The sequence below is a fragment of the Pieris brassicae genome, chromosome 9 (assembly GCF_905147105.1).
Source record: "Pieris brassicae chromosome 9, ilPieBrab1.1, whole genome shotgun sequence".
In the NCBI taxonomy this organism is placed as follows: domain Eukaryota; kingdom Metazoa; phylum Arthropoda; class Insecta; order Lepidoptera; family Pieridae; genus Pieris; species Pieris brassicae.
The window spans coordinates 1,631,012-1,651,996 of record NC_059673.1 but is presented as its reverse complement, the minus strand read 5'-3'; the positions used below and the strand labels follow the sequence as shown (position 1 = coordinate 1,651,996).

Below are 20,985 nucleotides of genomic sequence, written 5' to 3'. Positions count from 1 at the left end.
ATATTTGCAAAATTTGTGCGAAACCTGTAGCAAAATAGCTACTTCGAGTTCAAAGTCATATGATACAGCAATATACTCTTGGAAACAAGTTCTCAGCTCAATTAGGTCTTTGCCGAATCTCTCCATGGATTTCGAATAATTTTCTTTCCCTCAATACGTCTAAAACCAAATATATATGCTTTGACAGATTGAATTCCAGTAAACCAAACCCCATCCCGCCTATGTAAGCTGTATGAACTTACACAGACCAGGAACTCACTATGTTCAGACTCAACGCCTGCGCAAATATTACGCCAAAACAACATCGTGGGAACATTGCCGTCACCCGCATCAGGCGCTTGAACATTCTTCATACAAATCTGTCTACTCATGTGACTTGACTTACGATCATTGTACAATTCACATCCTTTTTTGAATTATATTAATTTATTTCCTGTGGATGGAGCCTTGCAGTGGATATTTTTAAAATCACGGGCTGTATTGGAAAGCAGAAAAACAAAAGTTAAAGTAAAGTTTCACATCGAGCAGTTACGAGTTCGTCCGCTAAGATAAGTGTCCTTTTTTTTTTTCGTCAGGAAATGCTTTTACGCATATCCCTACGGTATTTTACACCAGCAGGGATTATGTGGGACTCAGACTTAATAAACCCTACCCACTAAAACCTGACGAATGACTTCAGCTCGCCAAAGGGCGACGGCAGGTAACAGCTGCGCCCTATCCTTAACCCCGCCAAACGCGATGCACAATGCCACATGACTCCTCTCACACACAAATCTTCCAAATCTTAACTTAGGGCAGACGTGCGAAAACACGGCGTCGCTGCCCCGGTCGTCGTTTCCTTACTGGCGGAGCATCTGAATCATTTTCACGCTGACGCTCCGCATTCTCTTTCTGACTCATGACGGCCTCACAAAAAGCGTTGAAGGCATTCCAAGGAGCGTCATTGTCAGCTTCCACCATTCTTTGAATAATTAGTGGAAGCGACAGATTGCCATCAATGCTATCAGCAAGCACCGAGCGAAAGTAGTCCCAAGCCGGACACTCCTCCACTGTATGCCTCACCGTATCATCTATACAGTCACAATGATGACAAGCGGATGTCGCCTCTCTTCCAACGATTCAATGCAGATAACTTCCGAAGCATCCATGGCCAGAGAGAACCTGCACGAGCCGATAGGAAAGCGATCCCCACCGTCGGTCCACCCAGAGTTTCAAAAAGGGACGAATAAGATCAACGATATATAAACCAAACCGACATTCACTTAACTCTTCCCTCCATTCTTGCAAAATTAAGCGGCGATACTCCTCCTTCCACACCTTGACTACCTCCAGAGGTGGGTCAAAACCTATGTCTCATAAAAAAATGTCTCCCAAAGCCAGAGCTTCCAAGTGCCAAGGTGGAGTGGCGGCTATGACACATGCTGCATCACAGGATACGGTATGCCCTCGCAATTCTAATGGCAACTTTACGCAGTGACCGCCTCAGTATACCTTTGTTGTAAAATGTCAACTTATCCGCCCATATCGGACAACCATAAAGAGCTTTCGCACGTACTACACCAGCATAAAGAAGCCTACAGCCCTCGCCTGGCCCACCGATATTTTGCATTATACGACCCAAAGCTATTGCAGTTGACTCAAGCTTGGGTGCCAGGGCTACAAAATGAGCTTTGAAAGTCCAACGGGCATCGAGAACCAACCCGAGGTATTTCAAAGTCGACTTTACTGCCATATGAACGCCATCTACAATTATTTCAGCGCCTCTAGGTGGAGACCTCCTAGCAAAACAAATGACTTCAGATTTTTGTAAAGCCACTCGAAGACCAAGTCGCCTTATACGAGTCACTACTTGTTCTACTCCAGCAGCAGCTAACAAACTCGCCTCTTGATAATTACATCCCTTGGCCGTCACAAGGGTATCGTCAGCATAACATATTAAGCCTACTCCTGGCATCAGTCTACCTCGAAGGACTGCATCAAATCCAATGTTCCACAAAAGGAGCCCAAGAACCGACCCTTGGGGAACTCCACATCGAACCTGATAACATCTCCAACCTTCCCAACTTGGATATATGATCGATCGTTCAGAGAGATAAGCTCCTACTACATGTCGTAAGTAAACAGGCACACCATGCTAAAAGAGACCGTCCATAATCGCTCTCCAGGGAATAGTATTGAATGCATTCGCAATATCTAGCGAAACCGCCAACACAACCCCACCACCAGAGACAGTTTCTTCGCACAAGTCCCTTAACCTAGCTAAGGCGTCAATTGTAGAGCGAGCACGCCGAAAACTGAATTGAGAATCAGACAAATTTGGACCAACGATCAGAAGATGATTCTCGAGGCGCGAGACAATTATTCGCTCAAACAGTTTTCCCACCTCAGGAAGTAAAACAATAGGTCGATACGCCGAAGGTGAATCTACCAGTTTACCGAACTTCCTAAGATGAAGCAATTGACCGACGAATATGCCGTTCCTCAAAAGATCAGAAAGGAGATCTCGAAATCTGTTAGATAAACCATTATTAAGAGATTGCCCCAAAACCGTTCCATGCAATCCATCAGGACCAGGAGCGGTTCTTTTGTTTTGAATTTTAAAAATACCTGCCCCTAACTCACCCTCTGACACCTCAGGAATATCCTCTGAACGATCAAAGTCGACATTAATAAAAGGAATAGAATCACAAGGAAACATCCATGTAACAACCATCTCAAGAAACGTTGGCTCCATTGTGGATGTTAGCGGCGGCCTCCAGGGACGGAGTTTACTCATGACAATATTATATGGTCGCCCCCACATATCACGATCCAAGGAGTTCAGGAGCTCCTTCCATGCCCTATCCTTTGCTTCAGCTATTTCCATCCGTAGAGCCCTTTTTGCTGCTTGATAAGAAGAATATAAACTTGCCTCTTCGTCCTGATCACGGTAACTGAGATGCCTTCTTCTAAAACGCGTGTACCGGCGACGTGCCTTAACACACTCCGCTCGTAGTTGGGCTAGTTCGGATGACCACCAATAGACGCTTTGCTTAGGTGAGATGGGACCGATCCGGGGCATAGCAACGTCACTGATACGAGTGAGTGAGTTCCTAAACCATTCCACCTCAGAATCAATTGTAATATTTGAAGGTTTGGGATTCCAAGCTTCTACTAACGATACCTCGAAAAGCGCATCTTTGTCTAGATTTTTTCGGGACCATCTAGGACCTATCTCAGATGGAGCAGGACCCGGAATACTTACAGAAGAATCATTGATGTCAAAGCGAATGTACTTGTGGTCTGATAAAGTTTCAACATCTGACAACACCCTCCATCTATAAACATAACTTGCAAGTGCAGGACTTGAAAAAGTAACGTCCACAATAGAGCCACCATTCACACGTACGCAAGTCTGAACATTACCCCGATTCAGAGACACCAAATTTTGAGCAGCTAGCAAATCCAACAAAGCGTCACCACGTTCATCAGTTACTGGAGACCCCCACACTGTAGATTTAGCATTGAAGTCTCCAGCGACAATAAGATCGAGCGGTCGACACCATGAAATAAGACAGCCCAGTTCGGACAAAAACGTTTCAAATGCAGCAAGCGTTAGGGGAAAAATAAGCACCGACAACTGCAATTCTTCCAATTTTTAAAGCAACACAACCTCTACCCTGCATTGTTGAAGCAACTGACAGCAAGTTGACATCATTTATAAAAATCGCAACAAGACCATCACGGTCACCGACCCAGTTGTTTTTATCTGGAACCATGTATGGTTCTAAAACAATCCCTATATTAACGATCCACTGTGTCAAACTCTGAATTAAACTGAACTGAAGGTCTTGAGCACTTGCACAGTGGTTCAGGTTAGATTGAATAAAACGTAGATCCATACTAACTAATTACAATTTCTTGGGTCTCCATTATGTTACTGCACAAAGATGGTTCTACTGAAACCTTCGTGTTGAATCTTCTCGGCAACTTTTGACTGGGAGCAGTACAAGCTTTCCCCCCCAGTCGATGATCCGCTGTTTTACCTGCTGCAATACACAGAGGACATTGCGGTTTGGATGAACAAACAGACGCACGATGACCTGGCTGGCCACACCGGTAACAAGACTAACTACGGTCTATTTCCGCCGTACAACGAGCTGCAACATGACCAGCTTGCAAACAGCGGAAGCACCTTAGTTCTCGTTGTTGCAGCACCGTCACCCTAGCTGAAGACCAGCCTACAAGCAGACGACCTTCAGACAGTTTCTTTGCAGCTTCCACCGGGCATTTCACCCACACCGCAAAGAGACCCGTCTTATCTTGACGAACTTCACCAACTCTAACATGATCGGATGAGCACTCCCCTTTCTTACACACAGCGTATTTTACTTCGTCAGCAGTAACAGAATCGTCTAAGCTTGATACTCTTACTTCAACAGATTTAACAGGTCTCGACACAAGGATACCCTTCGTACCATAGCACTCCCTTATTTTTTTAGCCAGAACATCTGCTTTCTCTCCTCCACCTTCACCAGTGACTTGTATAATGGCAGCACCAGTTGCAGCACGTCTAAACCTAACTGCTTCAATTCCCAACTCCTCTAGCCTAATCTGTCCTTTCGCTTCTTTAATAGCCTCCGCATATGTTACGCCTTTTTTCATAATTTCCGCCGGAACAGTTACAACAACAGCAGCTGTACGGAGCGTACGCAGTCTTGGCTTTTTAACTGGTGCCTGAAAACCTGTTACTATTGGTTGAGCTAACACAGCACCCGACCTTTCCCTTTTCTTCTTTTTTCTTTTCTTTCCTTTCCCAACAATCAACCAATGCTCTTTAGAAAGGTTGGAAGCCAATTGCAGAGGCGAGGGCTGAGCAATAGCAGATACCTTTTTAATGGCCATTATTTCATCTCCTGCAATTCTTCTATTTTTCTTCTTTTTTGAAATAGAGGATGGTACTTGGGGCAAATCAGTAGATGCTGCTTGCACCAAGCCTCTGCTATTCACCTGCCTATTATTCTGGGATTGATCTGGCTCAAATTTAGGCGGCCTAACGATCTTGCATCGGTCCGCAGCTAGAGAAGGGCTTAAGGCCTTAAGGCCAGGTGCAGGATTAAGCCTAGGCTCAAGACTCTCAATCCGCGCATTTAATCTATCCCCGATACGGCGCATCAGATTCGCCTCAAATTCCTCGAGGAGAGAAGGAGTAAGCAATGGCTCCTTTGAATTAACTCCAATATGTTTCCGAAGATCCGTCATATCGACCCGACGAATTAGGTTTGAAACTCCCTCAAATTCAAATAGCCAAATTTGATAGCGCATATTTCCGTTGGTTGGAGTTTTGGGCTACTTTTGAAAATCTGATACAAAGGAATGATCGCGAATCAGAGCGACCTCTACGATTTTTGGTTGAACACGCGACCATAAAATTTGCGCGCCTTAACAAGCCTAGGACAACCCACTGACAAATGGGATGTACTAATATTATTTATGTTATCATCTAAGTTAGATATCAATACGTTGTTAAAATGGGAGAAATATCGCAACAATTTGGAAGGTGACGTACCTACCCTCGAACAATTTTATACATTTACGACAGACCGTGCTGATGTGCTCGAGTCATTGAATCGTAATAATCGGTCTGACGTGACTAGCGTGTCAAAGGTGACCAGTACACCTGTGCATTATATAGCTAATAATAATTATATTCATAGGCAAGGTCAAAATCAAAACAATGTCGTAAAATCGTTTGCGAGCACCAGCAATAATTATAGCAAGAAATCAAATACTACATTTATGTGTAGAGGGTTGACGAGCGTATGATGGACGTGACGAAGTATATAATGTGTGGTAATTGTTTGAGACAAGGTCACCCCGAAAGTGAGTGTCGCATGGGTCCATGCCGTGAGCGCGGCTGCACCTAGCGTCACAATAGTCTGCTCCAGCCACCTCGCTCTCATTGATGAACAAGATGAAAATGAAATTATCTTTAACTATTCTAATCACAACAAATCAGGTGTTATTATCTACTGCTATCATTGAAGTATCGAATCCAGTTCATCATCAAAAGGTCAAAGTTCATGCTCTTTTAGACTGCGGAAGCCAATCGTCATTTATATCTGAGTCTCTAAAGACCAGACTGTCGTTAAAGTCTCGCCACATTGGCACACTAAAGGTCATTGGTATAGGCAACACTTCTTCAATGAATGTAATTGAAAGTTGTGATATTCAATTGAAAGCAACAAATAGTAATTTCAGTACAATGTTATCGTGTTTTGTGTTAAATGAGCTCACCGGTCGTTAAATTACCAGAAAATATTCAGTTGGCTGACCCCATGTTTTATCATCCAGCTCCCATAGATGTACTAATAGGTGTTGATCTCTTCTGGGACATTTTAGGCAACTCTCGTCTAATCTCTGGCCCTATAAATTCAGCAGCAAAATCAAAACCCTCTATTTGATTTTGCAAGTCAAAATTCTATCCAGTTTATGATCTTGGTACATTTCACATCCTTTTTTGAATGATATTAATTTATTAAGTATCTGGGCATTTAATTTACAACATCTATCCGCTAAAGATAAAACACACTAAAAAAACAAATACCTTGGATCATTTTTTTTATTATTATTTTGTGTGTATGTGTTTCGTTAGTTATAAATGTTATATTTATAATTAATTATTGATTCAAGGATTTGTCGGGTGTCAAAGAAACTACCTCTGTTCTCGAGTTCTTAAACTTATTAACGCCTTATAATTTGCCTGGATCGGAAGGTCCACATACAATCAAGATAGTTTATATTATCTTATATGTACTATTATAGGATAGCTAGTCGATATTATCTTATCGGTATGGGTTGGACTGGCATCGTCTTACACGTACCATTCTATAAAAAAAATATATAAATTCACGAGTCCATAGCTTTCTATGTAATTCTCTCGAGATACTTAGCTTTGCTGTCGCAAACTTGGAATCGCCATTGTTATTACGGTATTACGTGTTAAAATATAATTTAGAATAAATAAACACAAATTGTCTTAATATATTTATTTTTTCCGCCTCTCCAAAAACGCTTCCTGTATCTGTTCCTTCGTCAGTCCCTTTGTCTCTGGTACCATGAAGATAGCAATCAGCACATCCACCACAGCGAACACAGCAAAGCAATAGAAAGATCCGTGCACGCCAAAGAATTGCACCATGTACGGGAATATTGCCAGAAGCAAAAAGTTGAGCAGCCACACCCACTCCATTAGTATCATTGATGCTAAGCTTTGAACCTGAAATAAACATTTTAATTATGTTAAATATTTACAATTATTCATATTAACTGCAAGAATTTTTTGAAGTCAAACTTCTTTACCGGCGTTGTAAAAAAAATTACTGTCACATTTTTCGTTTACGGGTCACATTATTCCGTTACGCGTCACATTTTTCTGTTACGCGCCATATTTTTCTTGTCCCTACCACGGTTGATTCGAAGAGATTCGAAGCCATTAATAACAAACATATATAATAACGATAACAATGATAGTAATCATTCTATTAAAATTAATAAAATTATGTTATAATCTTAGTAGTACTAAGGTAAAATGAAATAATTGTATTATTTGTATTCATGTCTATGATAATAAAAGCCTTTTATTAAACTTTATTTAATGTAACCAATAAATAAACAAATTTATTTAACCAATTTCTGTGAAGTTGCAAATAGTAGATCATTTTTCGACGGCTAGTACACGCACACATTTTTTATTTTGGCTAAACTTTAATATGTAGTCAGTCAGTCAGTCTACTTTCAATGAATTGCCTCTGCTACTCAGACGGCAAACTTTGATTTAGACAAAGTTGTTGAATGGAGTCAATCTATGGTATTCAGATAAACCCTTATAAGAGCCATTCAATTATCATTGGGAGTGCATCGAATATAATGAGAATCGGTCAACTTTACCCCAGACAACTTTAGATAGTACTGTCGTTCTATTTTGCTCCACTGTTAGGAACCCCGGCATTAGTATTGTCGATCATCTTTTAGTCGATATCAACTTAGGGGCAATAAATATAGATAAAACAACTTTCTCTGCAGCGGTGATACTTTTGACATTTAACACCTTTTGTCTTCGTGACCACGCACGTTGAAAAGCACGCGAAACGTCGGAAAAAATTTAAAATTTAGAATTATGTAAATAATTATAAGTTTTAATAATAATACAAAGATTACAATTTACCGAATAATAATACGTTAAATTGTAAGCAGCACGATGAGATTCACAATCTTTCGACAGTACACCATCTCGCGAGATTGATTACAAACTTACGGTATTTACAATTTTACGGTGACATCCACAGCGAAGTTATAGTGGACAATGAACTGCTTCGATAAAATGATGATACGGCTGTGCTGTGTGTTATTTGCTCGACTTTGCGAGCGTACTAACAGCAGTGTTGGCCTAGTGGCTTCAGCGTGCGACTCTCATCCCTGGGGTCGTAGGTTCGATCCCTGGCTGTGCACCAATGGACTTTCTTTCAATGTGCGCATTTTACATTCGATCGAGCGGTGAAGGAAAACATCCTGAGGAAAGCGGCTTGCCTTAGACCCAAAAAGTTGACGGCGTCCGTCAGGCACAGACCAGGCTGATCACTATCGATCCTATTCGATTAACAGATGATCATGTAACAGTTACAGAAATCCGAGGCCTAAAAATCTAAAAAGATTGTAGCGCCAATGTTTTTTTTTTTGGCGAGCGTACTGCCGCGCCCCCATATTATAAATATTGACGTTCATAAGTGTACATTACGAATATGATATATTGTGATTTGATTTTATTAACTGTTGGTTTTATGGTGGGGTTTTTTTAGACTTCGCAATTTTTAATCGTTACCAAGAGCTCTGTAAATTCCAATAACGACCATTTCGTATGCAAGTTCTTTATATCTGAAACGCTGAACAACTACTTTGCTGTGGTCACTATCACTATTGGGTGTTACAGAGGTCTCTGTTATATAAAATGTTATTAACACTCTACCTCTGCTACAAAACCTTCGGCCAACAATATATAAGGTACTGTGCCTGCTCCGAGCATGAAAGCAAAACAGTAGAACAAAATGAGAATCGCTGTAACAGCTGGTGGTGCGACATTCGTCTGCATGAAGAAGCCCATTGCCACCAGGCAGATTCCCACTGTGATAGCTGATGCTAAAAGTAGGGGCTGAAACACAAACAACAAAAATTCTATTGGTTTCCAGGCTGTGTTAGCACAACCTCGGGTTGTAAAGGTTTCTACTCGTTATAATACAGATACCCACGGCACGATTCAGCAACTCTATTCAATTATTTCATTTTAAATAATATTGAGGGAGGAAACGATAGGAGGAAACGATAGGTTGTAAAAAATAGCTACCTATAAATAATTATCGAATAATTAATTTGCAATAACACATAATAAACTGTAAATAAGTCTTTTAAATAAGATTTACATTTCAAGAAAACACTTTTTCATCGAAGCTTGAAGCTATGTATTATTATAACAACCCGGTAAAAAAGTGTTTTCTTTAAATGTGTAAAAGACAATACTAAGATTTAAGTTCTTTTTTTTGTTATAAGTGACAAATGAGCAAGAGTTCAAATGCTGAAAAATGTTCAGTGAAACCGCCCATAGACACTCACACAGACACAGACATTGCCAGAAGGCTCGCAAGTGCGTTGCCCTTTAATACTTGGTACGCTCTGTTATTAAAGGACCCCGGAGAAGAAGTTGTAAGGAAATCATGTGAATAATTTATAAAATGCATGCCAGCTCTGTCTGTCGTACGAGTAAACGAGCAAATTAATTATTAATATTATAGTTTTATATAAAATCTCCCAATCTATGGATGCCCAAATAGTTAAACTATCCAGATACAAAACACATAATTACGCTAGTCGAATCAGATTTCGAATATATAGAAGCCTTCCTACGTATCTTGGCATGGCTCTGATGTTAAAATTGCTAAGGCAGACGCACGCTTATAGCAACTCACAAATACATACACACATTTACGCATACTGAATGTCTTATAAGACTTGTGTTTGATTAGTTGTAACACCAAGAGTTCTGTTTCTTAAAAAACTGTTTTAAACATATATCACGGAATAATTTTTCATCTACCCACAACGCAGGTTAGGAAGTAGCTCTTGGTAGAATGCTTACGAGACGCCAACAGAGACGTGAGTGAGTGGGAGGGGCTTAGTGGGTAGGGCTTTTATAACGAGGCACTCAGTGCGAAAATACATTCCCTTCATAAAAAAAACAAAAAGGCTGGGAACTAGACATAGATGAAACTTATGTCATGAATAAAGTTTTTATTATTATATTTACGATAATCCATGGAAAGCTTATTAATTATATGTATTGCTAATGCATTGTTAACTTCCTCATCATTTATTTAACAGTTGCAGAATCGTGCAGTGGGATCTTACAGTATTAATATTCAACAGTCAGAAAAGCAATTTACATCAACAGTTATTTCAATATTCTGCTTATCTCTGAAATTAAATCTGTTTTCGCGTGAAACAGAACATTAACAGCAAACAAAAGTTTTACGCTCTAAAAGTGTATTTTTAAATTTATGTTAATGAAATGAGAATTTTTTAATATATACCATATTAAAATTAGTCCAGAAACTTATCAACTTAGCAAATCTATATCTCTCTTTTCAGGCTTATATCTGATCATCGTGGTCAGCAAGGATACACTGGAGCAGATAATCTAAATTCATTGCAGTGTACAGTTTTGAGGATGATTAGTCTTTCACTTGACCGGTCTATCTAGTTGGTGAACGGCCACGTGATTTTCCTTCTGTGTCACCAACCACGATTAGTTTCTCCAAGTTCTCATAGTCTCATTGTGCTATTATATCTAATGAGTAACTAATAAAAATGCATACCTTTCTCCCCAATCTATCAGAGAATAACGCACTGGACATACTTCCTACCATCAGGACAAGCGCAAAAAGAACAGAACAGAGGTGAGACGAAAGGCTTGGAGCTGCTTGGGTGAAGATATCCTTTGCATACACCTGCACTGGGACCATACCCATCATAACCTAGAAAAGAGTGGAGTAAGAAAAAAATCATTACAATTAACTGAAATTGAAATGAGGGAGACAGCTAATCAATAAACCATTTATAACAAAGGTATATAATAACGATAACAATGATAGTAATAAGTCTAACACAATTAATGAAATTCTGTAATAATCTTAGTAGTAATAAGGTAAAATGAATTATTTGTATTCATGTCTATGATAATAAAAGCCTTTTGTTAAAGTTTACCTTATTTAACTTTATTTAACCAATTTCTGTAAAGTTGCATATAGTAGATAATTTTTCGAAAAATAAGGTCATAAAGTTTCACTTCTTACGTGTTGTACACACACACATTTTCCTACACCGTTCGAGCGAATGTTAAATGCGCATATAGAAAGAAAGTCAATTTGTGCACACCCGGATATCGAACTTACGACTTCAGGGATGAGCTGAGCACTCATTTTTAACAAGAAGAAAGATAAAGAATAAAGATAAGATAATAAACTTAAATACAGTGAGAAAAATGGACAGCCTTGAATCGTTCAGTACATACCTGGGTGGATATTACAGCACCAACTACGGTGAATGCGCGCCGCGATGATGGTGATACCACTGGAAGCAAATTATATAAAAGAGAGTACTATTTACTTCCTTTTCTTGGTGTTTGAAACATATAGCATGTACCACGGAATAATTTTTATGTAGTTCAACCATTTATGCCAAAAATATAGAAAAAACACCTTTTGTATGGCAATCAAGGTTTATAACAATTTACCAAAAACATACAAAAATCTTCCTAGTAGAGTTTTTAAAAATCGTCTTAAAATACTATTTTTTAGAAAAACATATTGTTCTATTTATAATTATTTCAATAATGTAATGTTGTAGTGATACAATATTATAAAAATTTACTATGATGACATGACTCTGATATGATATGATAATGTAATTGTAACTTTTATATTTTATAACTTTACATTGTACCACCATAACATTTTTGTATCATATTCTTGCAAATAAATTATTATCGAGTTAACACCACCTCCCAAGCATTAGATCTATTTTTTCACAACCATATTTCTGTCATAAATAAAGTTTTTATTATTAATATTTCTATTTCCATTAAGTAGACTCAGTAGTCTGGAGATTTAAAGGTCTGTTCTTCAATCTCTGACTACGTAATACATACTAGTGTTATTAAATTGAATTGTTTGTTTTATATGACAAGAATACGGAGGTTTTCAAAATATCATATTTTTGGAATTACTTTTTGTATTTGACGGCGCCACTATCAATGTTTTATAAAACTGATGGCGACACTATCACTGTTTTGTAAAACAACGTGCAACGGGCGATTAGTCGAACGATCGTACGATGTGTCACTCGATCCCCACTACAAAACCTATATAAAGCAGCGTGCGCGCACAACTCGCGCACCCCCCTCCTATATTCACCGGCTACAGGTGCTTCAGTCGCGATTCATGAGAATCGCGACAGGTGCGCCCTTCTATGTGAGAAACGTCGATCTCCACCACGACCTGGAGCTCCCTACCATAGCCCAATGGATGAAGTTGGCGTCCACACGCCACTTTGACAAGGCTAAACACCATCCCAATCCGCTGGTGCGTAATAGCATCAACTATTACCCCTTCCCGACAAAAAAGGCTCGTAGGAGGCCCCGACACATAATAACGGATCCGGATGATCCAATTACCGTAGCAAAAGATAAATTAAAAGCCGCCCGCGCGGCCAAAACTAATAAAAATAGCCAATCACAGATTAGGGTAAAAAACCGCCTTCACCGGGGAAGGCGAGGACCTTTACTTCGCACTTCGCTCACTCCAGTGAGCTTCCGTCCTGCCTTTCAGGCGATTGACCACCCCGCGACGGCCCAAGCCGAGGTTCGAGTCTCACAGGAGACGCCCTTGCGCTAGCCGCGGGGCAAAACGCCATTCTGGTCGAGCTACGCTCGCCAAAACAGCCCGAGCTGAGCTGTAAAGGCCCTTAAGGCCAACAGCGGGAATTCCTTCAAAAAAAAAAAAAAAAACAACTCGCGCAGTCGTTCATCGACCATTGCCCGGTGCACACGTTACGTAATTACCGAGTAGCCTTTGAAATATTTACCTATTGAATTTGTTTATTGAAATAGTATTGAATTAAGAGACTGAAATTAGAATTGGAATAAATCAAGTGATTGGGAGAAAACTTTGTGTTTGTTATCTTAACAATGTCGGGGCCTGACGCTACGTATTCATAAGTGTACATTAATTACTGTGAGAAATGGCGCCGCCGTAGAGGTTTTATAAATAAAATAATTTTATTTATAAATTTCATTGATTTATGATAAAATATGCAGTCCTGTAAAGTAAAGATATTTTTCTAAATTTTTTATTTTGTTAGTTGTTATATATACTTACTTAACATTTTGTATGATGGCATGTTCTTATTTCCATCTATATCTTGGTTGTTTAACATTTCCTTCTCTGCTTTTTCCACTTCAGTGTCTGAAAACCAAAGTTATTCCGAATAATTTTAATTATAAAAAGCTAGAATCCTTTAGATTATTAAACCAAAATATGTCCTGCAATCTTTTTCACGTAATTTTATGCGACATTTAGAGAGATTTTTTTTTTTGGTGATTCTTCAAATTATATGTTTTTATACTGAGTAGTTTAGTGTAGTCTTAAGTTATGGTTGGGTTGTCTGGAAGAAACTGCTTTTAGTAAGAGCACCTATATACATCGCTTGACTCATTGATCATTTAATTGTGTGTTTCTACTGTTTTGTGTTATTATGATGTAAATAATACGGCCACACGTTTCACAATGCATAAAGGCGATGAGAACTTGGACTAACGGATCGTGGTTGGTAACACAGAAGGCAAAGGATTACGTGGCCCTTTGCCAACCAAATGGACCGATCAAGCGAAAGACTCATCGTCATCAAAACTATACTGTCATACGAGAGGAGCTGGAAAGAAACCGGTGGCAACAGATAGTATACAAATGCGTTTTTGCTGACCAATTTTATATTCTCTTAGGAATAGACCTAATTTCCATTATCTGTTATTACAACATCCTAAACATTTCCATTTTATCCTATGGTTTTAGGTATATGCGTTTTTGATTGTAATAATAAAACATTATTTTTTACTCACCATTAATAGGTAACATCTCGCGGGCCGGCTGCACTCGCTGCTTAAGCAGAGAAAGCTCTTCCATCACAGCCTTTGAATCAGCAGAGCCTCCTCTGTAGTGAGCTATGGCTTGACGGGCATCCTGATGATTTAAAACGTATTAGCAATTGGCGGACAGATGGCGCCACCAAATTTATCAAATTTATATACGTGAGACATATAAAAGGGATATTTGATTCGAGTCTAAGCGAGAGTCGTGGGAAGAAAAATTATTAAATGCGTTTTAATATTTTATGAGCGATCGAAATACACGACCTAAGTTTGGTTAACACATAAATCTGTGTTTTAATTGATAGTTTTACGCTGCTATGTAATAAATTAGGTTTTTATTGAGACAAAGCCTCCAATTAAATAAAGAACTAACCTCTTCTCTATTCTTCCTCATCAGATACACAGGACTCTCCCTCACAGAAGCCAAAAGAATAATATACGTAATACATAACGCCATATTGCACCAGTTAATATACTGATACGTCAATGTCCAGCCCATCACATACGAAAACATGGCACCGATACAATAAGCTGCAATAGGACCTGGAAAAAAAATAGAGTATTAGGCAGTGTTCACCTAATGGCATATATATTCAAGCAATCATTCAACGTGTGACTCTCGTCCCTCAGGTCGTAGGTTCGATCTCCACATGGGCTGATTTCTATGTGCTCATTTAACATTCGCTCGAACGGTGGAAAACATCGTCAATAAATGGCCATAATATCCAAGAATACGACGGCGTTGGCGCACAGGAGGTTGATCACCTATTTGCCTATTAGATTGACAGATGAAATGAAACAGATACTTGAATCTGAGGCCCTGATTTAAAAAAAATATACTGCCATTGATTATATAATTGTTTTAGTTGAATCGAGGTTGATTTAAATGTTAGAAGTCAAATTGAGTTTGGTTATAGTTACGTACGTAATATGTACATAAGCAAATTGAATAGCAAATTCGACAATGTCTAAAATACCCACAAAAATTGTACAACAATTTTAAATAATTGCAAACGGCTATAGTCGCCCATAGACAGTCACATCACACGGCTCGTAAGTGCGTTGCCTTTTAAGAATTGGTATGCTCTTCCCTTGACGTCCTGGCTCCATATAACAGTGCCTTAGAAATGAATGAGTTTAGAAATCTTTCAGACTAAAATCCAAGTACCTCCAGACTATTCAAGTGAAGATATATACAGAAGTCAGGTGTTTCTGTGGCTTAGATTTGAAATTTGATTTTATGCGTAACTAATACTAAAATTTTACTTTTAAACGCAAGCCGCGAAAAAAATTGCGATGTTTAAAGCCTCAAAATTTCTATAGCAATGGGATCATGTGCCTAACTACAAGATGGCAAAAAGTTATCGAACAAAATGGTACCTACATACTTTAGTTAAATGTAAATAAACTATATCAAAAAATGTTGTGAATTTTCTTAAAAAAAATGCGAAGACACTTTTCCCCCAACCTATTATAACGGGGCAAACGGGCAGGACGCTCACTTGATGTGTTACTGCCGTCAATCGACACTCAATACCAGAGGACTCGGGAGTGCGTTGCCGGCTCTTTATAAGCTTTAATAATCTGCATACCCTGAACCGCGTGTTTTCTGACCGCTATACAACGACATTACGACCTCAACTACTGACGCCTTCTGATCTTGCAAACAGTGGTTAGGCTAGTTAAGGATCCTTCCTAAGGTGTAAGGTGTAAGGAACATCATGCAAACAAACCAAGCTATTTAACTATCCAACATCCATCACGAATAGACCGGTGTAGGTGTAGACAAAACATAAAACGGTTTCTTTAGATCTCTACCTGAGCTTAACATCCCTCTAATAGACTCCTCAGCGACTTCAGATATAAAAATAGGTGCATGAACTGATGAAGCACCGATGGAGATGCCCGCAACGAACCGGCAGATCAATACCACCAGGGAAGATGACGTCAAATCTATTACAAGCCAGGAGAGCTAAAAGGTTTTTATACTGTATTAAAATATGTGTGCTATAAACATAGTTTTTTTTATGTGACAGAAGGCAATTGGGCAGGAGAGTCATCTGATGTCAATTTTGTGATGGCAAAGTGTGTCCTTTAAAGAACAGGAACACCTAATTCTTGAAGCCCCAAGTAGCTTTGGATGGTTTTATTCTTGTCTCTAACTATATTAATACTAGTAGTGCCACTGGCTTCATTTAAGTGTATGATTATCAGTTAAAGAAGATTTTTTTTACTTTGGAATTTAAAGGTTCACTTCTACCAGCTAATAAAATATGAGCGGACAAGATATCTGTGTGATACTATTATTATTACATCAACTTTTCTTTTTTTTCAAGTCTGAGACGCAAACTAAGTGTTATGGGCTCTGGTATTATGACCAGTACTGTGGACCACGTCTGCTGCACGGCATAATACTGACCCAGGGCCAGTTACAGTTGATGAATGTGTTTGCTTCTCATAATTTAAAATAACTCACCAAATACGGCATAGCTATAACAAGCCCACCATTCTTTCTTCCAAGTCCGTCAATGATCATGCCGGCCATCATCGTTCCTACCATAGCTCCTAGGGCGGGCAGACTGCCCAAGAGGGAGGCTTCAAAGGTGGACATAGGCGCTGACAGAACTGTCGTGCTGTTTGAGGTGAATTCCGCTAGAGTGTACGATGGCCATACTGATAATGAAGCTGATAGTATCGAACCGAAGACACCTGTAACAGTTTTATAGATTATTAAGGACCGTGCATCATTAAAAATTATATAGGGAAGTTTTGTCGAAAAATAAGCCCAAATAGTCATTTATCCCTAATAAGCTGACTAGCTTATTATGGGATATGCTATAATACGTGGTTTATTATTAAAACCTTAATTAATTATAGTATTGTCTTTGGTTAACATAGATTTTACACATTGAAAGAAAACAATTTTTTAACCGGATTAAAGCTATTTAAATTAATTAGTTAAATTACTCTTCGGAAGTGAGGTTCAAGTTCAGATACGCTAATTAAAGATTTAAGTATGTTGGTATATAGTACCAGTGACCCTAGAGCTGGTGATTTCCTCACTCAACGTATAAATCGGAATACAGCAAATGCCAACATTAAATGTACACTGTCTAAGGGACCAATGTTTTTAATTTGTTTTCATTTTTTATTCATGACTTTTTTTACATTAAGAATATTGTAAATACTGTATATTTGTGTGTTAATTACATTACACAAAACTTATATTTTATCCTTATGCCCTTGTCAAAAACAGTGGAGTGGAATAGTGGAGTTTGTTTAATGTTGTGATTGTGAGGATCCTGGGGTAATATTCAATCTATAAAATATTTAATTCCTTTTTGAAAAAAGGCAATACAGTTGTTCGGGACCCATTTATGTAAAAAAATGAGGTCCCAGCTTCGATATAACAGCGTACTGGCGGTGATAGCGGGAAGACTGGATTGCCCTAACATGGGTCATTACAATGTACCGCATATGCCCCGTTCAATTGTATGATTTAATATACTTTAAATCTACTAATATAATATAGAACAATATTTGATTAAGACAATAATAAACATATGGACTTAAGAGTGTCTGCTCGAATAAATCAATTGTAAACAAATTGAATACGACAAATCCTAAAATTATAGTGCTGTTTTGAGACACTGGGTTCATATACATGCCTATGTACCTGGTGCCTCGAATCAAGGGAGATTTAATGTTTGAATTGAAATTGAATTAAATGTTTAAATGTTTTAATAATTTTGCTAACATAGTTATAAGTGTCTCCACTAACAATATATGGATTTATAATGGTCTGAAATAAATGATTTTTATTTTATTAATTTATTTATATTTTACGAATATTTTTATTTGGACAACAAAATTAGGAAACATGGTACATAAGGTATATATAAAAAATACAGAATATATACTATATATATTTACAGATTTCCAAACTTCAAGCCATGACTAAGTACGACTCCCGTATTACAAATCCTTTTTTTTAATTCCTATATTAATTTATTAACCAAGAGTCGACTCGTCACAACTTTGCTATTTTCCATGTTTTTGTACAAAGCTCTGGTAAATTCGTGCAGCAGACCGAAAAGAGAGGCAGTGGTGGAGGAAAATGTTGCGAATGCTATGGAAAGCAAAAAGAACCAATAAGTTCATTCTCAACCAACTAAAAATCATCACAAGACTGTCGACTACCATTTACCAATGGATAAGCTTAGCTTAGCTAAGCTATCCTGGGATAGAATGGGATAGGATAGAACCAAACAGTCTTGACGAGTCGGGTAGACAGAAGTGATGGCAGTAGAAGTAGACCAGGTAAAGACAAGTATGGGTACTGACATAAGCTGAGGATTGAGTGGTGTGGAGGCAGCATGTATAGGGTTTCGCTTAGGGTTTTTCAATAGTAGCACGACCTTCACTAATGAAGTTTGCCAAGAAGATAAGAGTACTCATCAGTCTATTACTATGCTAATCTATCCTTTGATAAAATATAATGTAAACCACATTTGCATACATAATACATATCTAATATATAGGCTTCAAGGTGTCGAGAAAAAATTGATAAAGTTATTTTCGTTACACAATAGTATTTATTTTGCCATAATATTATGATAATAATGTTTCGTATTGTTCACATTGTAAATTATTCCTTATCACTGATAACAATGTATGAATATTGATTCCCTTTGAGTCTGATGAAACTTTTCTAATCCCGTGGTGTATTGAACCTAATAAAATAAATCAAACAATGTGGAGGCTTTAACGTCAAATTCGAAATTTGAATTGTGTTTCATATAAATAAAAACGCTTGCGCATTTCACATTCGCTCGAACGGTGAAAGAAATTGATGATTGAATTGATGAACTGATCACGTAATTGCCTGTTAGATTGAGAAATGATCATGGAACAGATACAGAAATCTGAGGCCCAGAACTAAGAATGCTGTAGCGCCCCTGATTTATTTATTAAAACTGCACTTATTACAATACTGATTCCTGTAACTTGTAAATGTATATGGACAATGGACACGTATACAATAATGGCGATTAAAAAAGTGGCGAATATTTTATTGCCAGTTCTTCTCTTTCGTTATTGTAAAATTCTGTTTTTGACGTTCGTAATTGATATGTCATTATGTCAGTCATAATTGTTAATAATAATAGTCCAGTGACGCTACAACCCTATAAACGTCAAGCTCTCAAATTGAATCCGTTTTTGAACATTTAATTTTATAGACTTATCAACCTGGACTTAGACATCTGGATGACAGACGCAGGCTGAAACCACTAAACAAATAATTCAACTAAAATTTTAAATCAAATAAGTAAGTTATTATACTGAAAACTATTTACTCACCGGGTTAGAAATAAAAAGAACCCAGTAATCAATATAAATCAAAAGTCTTGGACTTGTCACTGAGTCATGCAAGTCCTAAACCAATAGTTTGTTTAAGTGTCAGACAAAATGCAGCCTGTCTTTCTAAACTAAAGATAAAGATATAATAATCTATCTGATTTTTTTTCAAATATAGCAAATTATTTTTTTAGGAATTATTTACTATGTGTTGCGAACAGGGACAAACGGGCAGGAGGCTCACCTAATGTCATATCATACCGCCTCCCACGAACACTATGGGGCGGGCGAGTGCGTTGCCAGCCTTTAAGGAATTGGTGTCCTTTTTCTTGAAAGACCCAAAGTCGAATTGCTTCAGAAATACTTAAGTGGGCTGCTGGTTCCGCATAGTGAGCGGCAAAAACTGCCTTAAAAAACGCTCAGTTGTGGAACGACGGACATCGAGGTGATACGGGTGGAATTCCGTATTTTATCTCAACGTTGAATGATGAAACTCAGCTGCAGGTATGAATCCGAACAACTCCTCTGAACACTCTCCATGGTAAATGCGGCAGAAGATGCATACTGACAAAACATCCTACGCAACGTCAAGTTATCAAGCTGCCCGGATAAGAGACAATTAAACTAATATATTATGTTTATATATAAAAACCAATATTTAAGCCTTTATTTATTAAAGCTAACGTGGAATATGCTTAAAAGGCAAAAATCCTCGGAACAGTGAGGTCACTCCGTGAAACCTGTGAAGTGCCCAGAAGACTTCTGTGCTTCTGGAAGGAGTTAAGCTGGCTAAATTAGCCAGGACTTAACGCAAAACGGACCAATTACGAGTCTAAGTGCGGAAAATGAGTCCACTAACCATATCATATCATACATTCTTAAAAGGTATATCCATCACCTAGCTCAGGATCACACCCCACGTACATGCCCCTTCTTTCAAACTATCACACACTGCCAAATTAGGTATGACTTAGACTAATATTTTTCCTTTCTTAAATGAACCTTTTGTATATATATGGTATTCCATCTATGCCTATATATTTAGTATAATTGGTTTTTGTTATATATGTATATTGTAAACGAAATAAATACATACACGCTAACGTTGTATAACACTGATGTAGTTTTCCCATTTTTAAAGTCACTAAATAATTTTGTTAATTATGAACACTACTGCCCATAGCCAACTACTGTCTTCTTAAATCTAATTTATACATTCACCAAGATGTAATATTTATTTAATGATAATACTCTGCACATAACAGTAGCAAATACTAAATAAACTCGACGTTATTTTGAAGGTTAACAATCACATATTTTTTATGATATTTACTAAATCACAAATTAGGTTTTTTTTATTATTGCCAATAATAATAATAATAAAAGCCTTTTAA

The 20,985-nt window shown here is 38.0% G+C and overlaps 1 protein-coding gene across 1 annotated transcript; it reads right to left on the bottom strand.

The window, feature by feature from the left end:
* Window positions 1-7,013: 7,013 nt before the first annotated feature.
* LOC123714189 (facilitated trehalose transporter Tret1-like) lies at window positions 7,014-20,784 on the bottom strand. The gene is made up of 10 exons (XM_045668377.1): window positions 20,688-20,784; window positions 16,710-16,942; window positions 16,052-16,205; window positions 14,607-14,776; window positions 14,204-14,324; window positions 13,464-13,550; window positions 11,600-11,658; window positions 10,905-11,063; window positions 9,005-9,187; window positions 7,014-7,258 (listed from the first exon to the last, which is right to left on the bottom strand). The coding sequence occupies exons 1-10, from the start codon at window positions 20,722-20,724 to the stop codon at window positions 7,028-7,030; spliced, it is 1,434 nt and encodes a 477-aa protein (XP_045524333.1). The 5' UTR covers window positions 20,725-20,784; the 3' UTR covers window positions 7,014-7,027.
* Window positions 20,785-20,985: the final 201 nt, after the last annotated feature.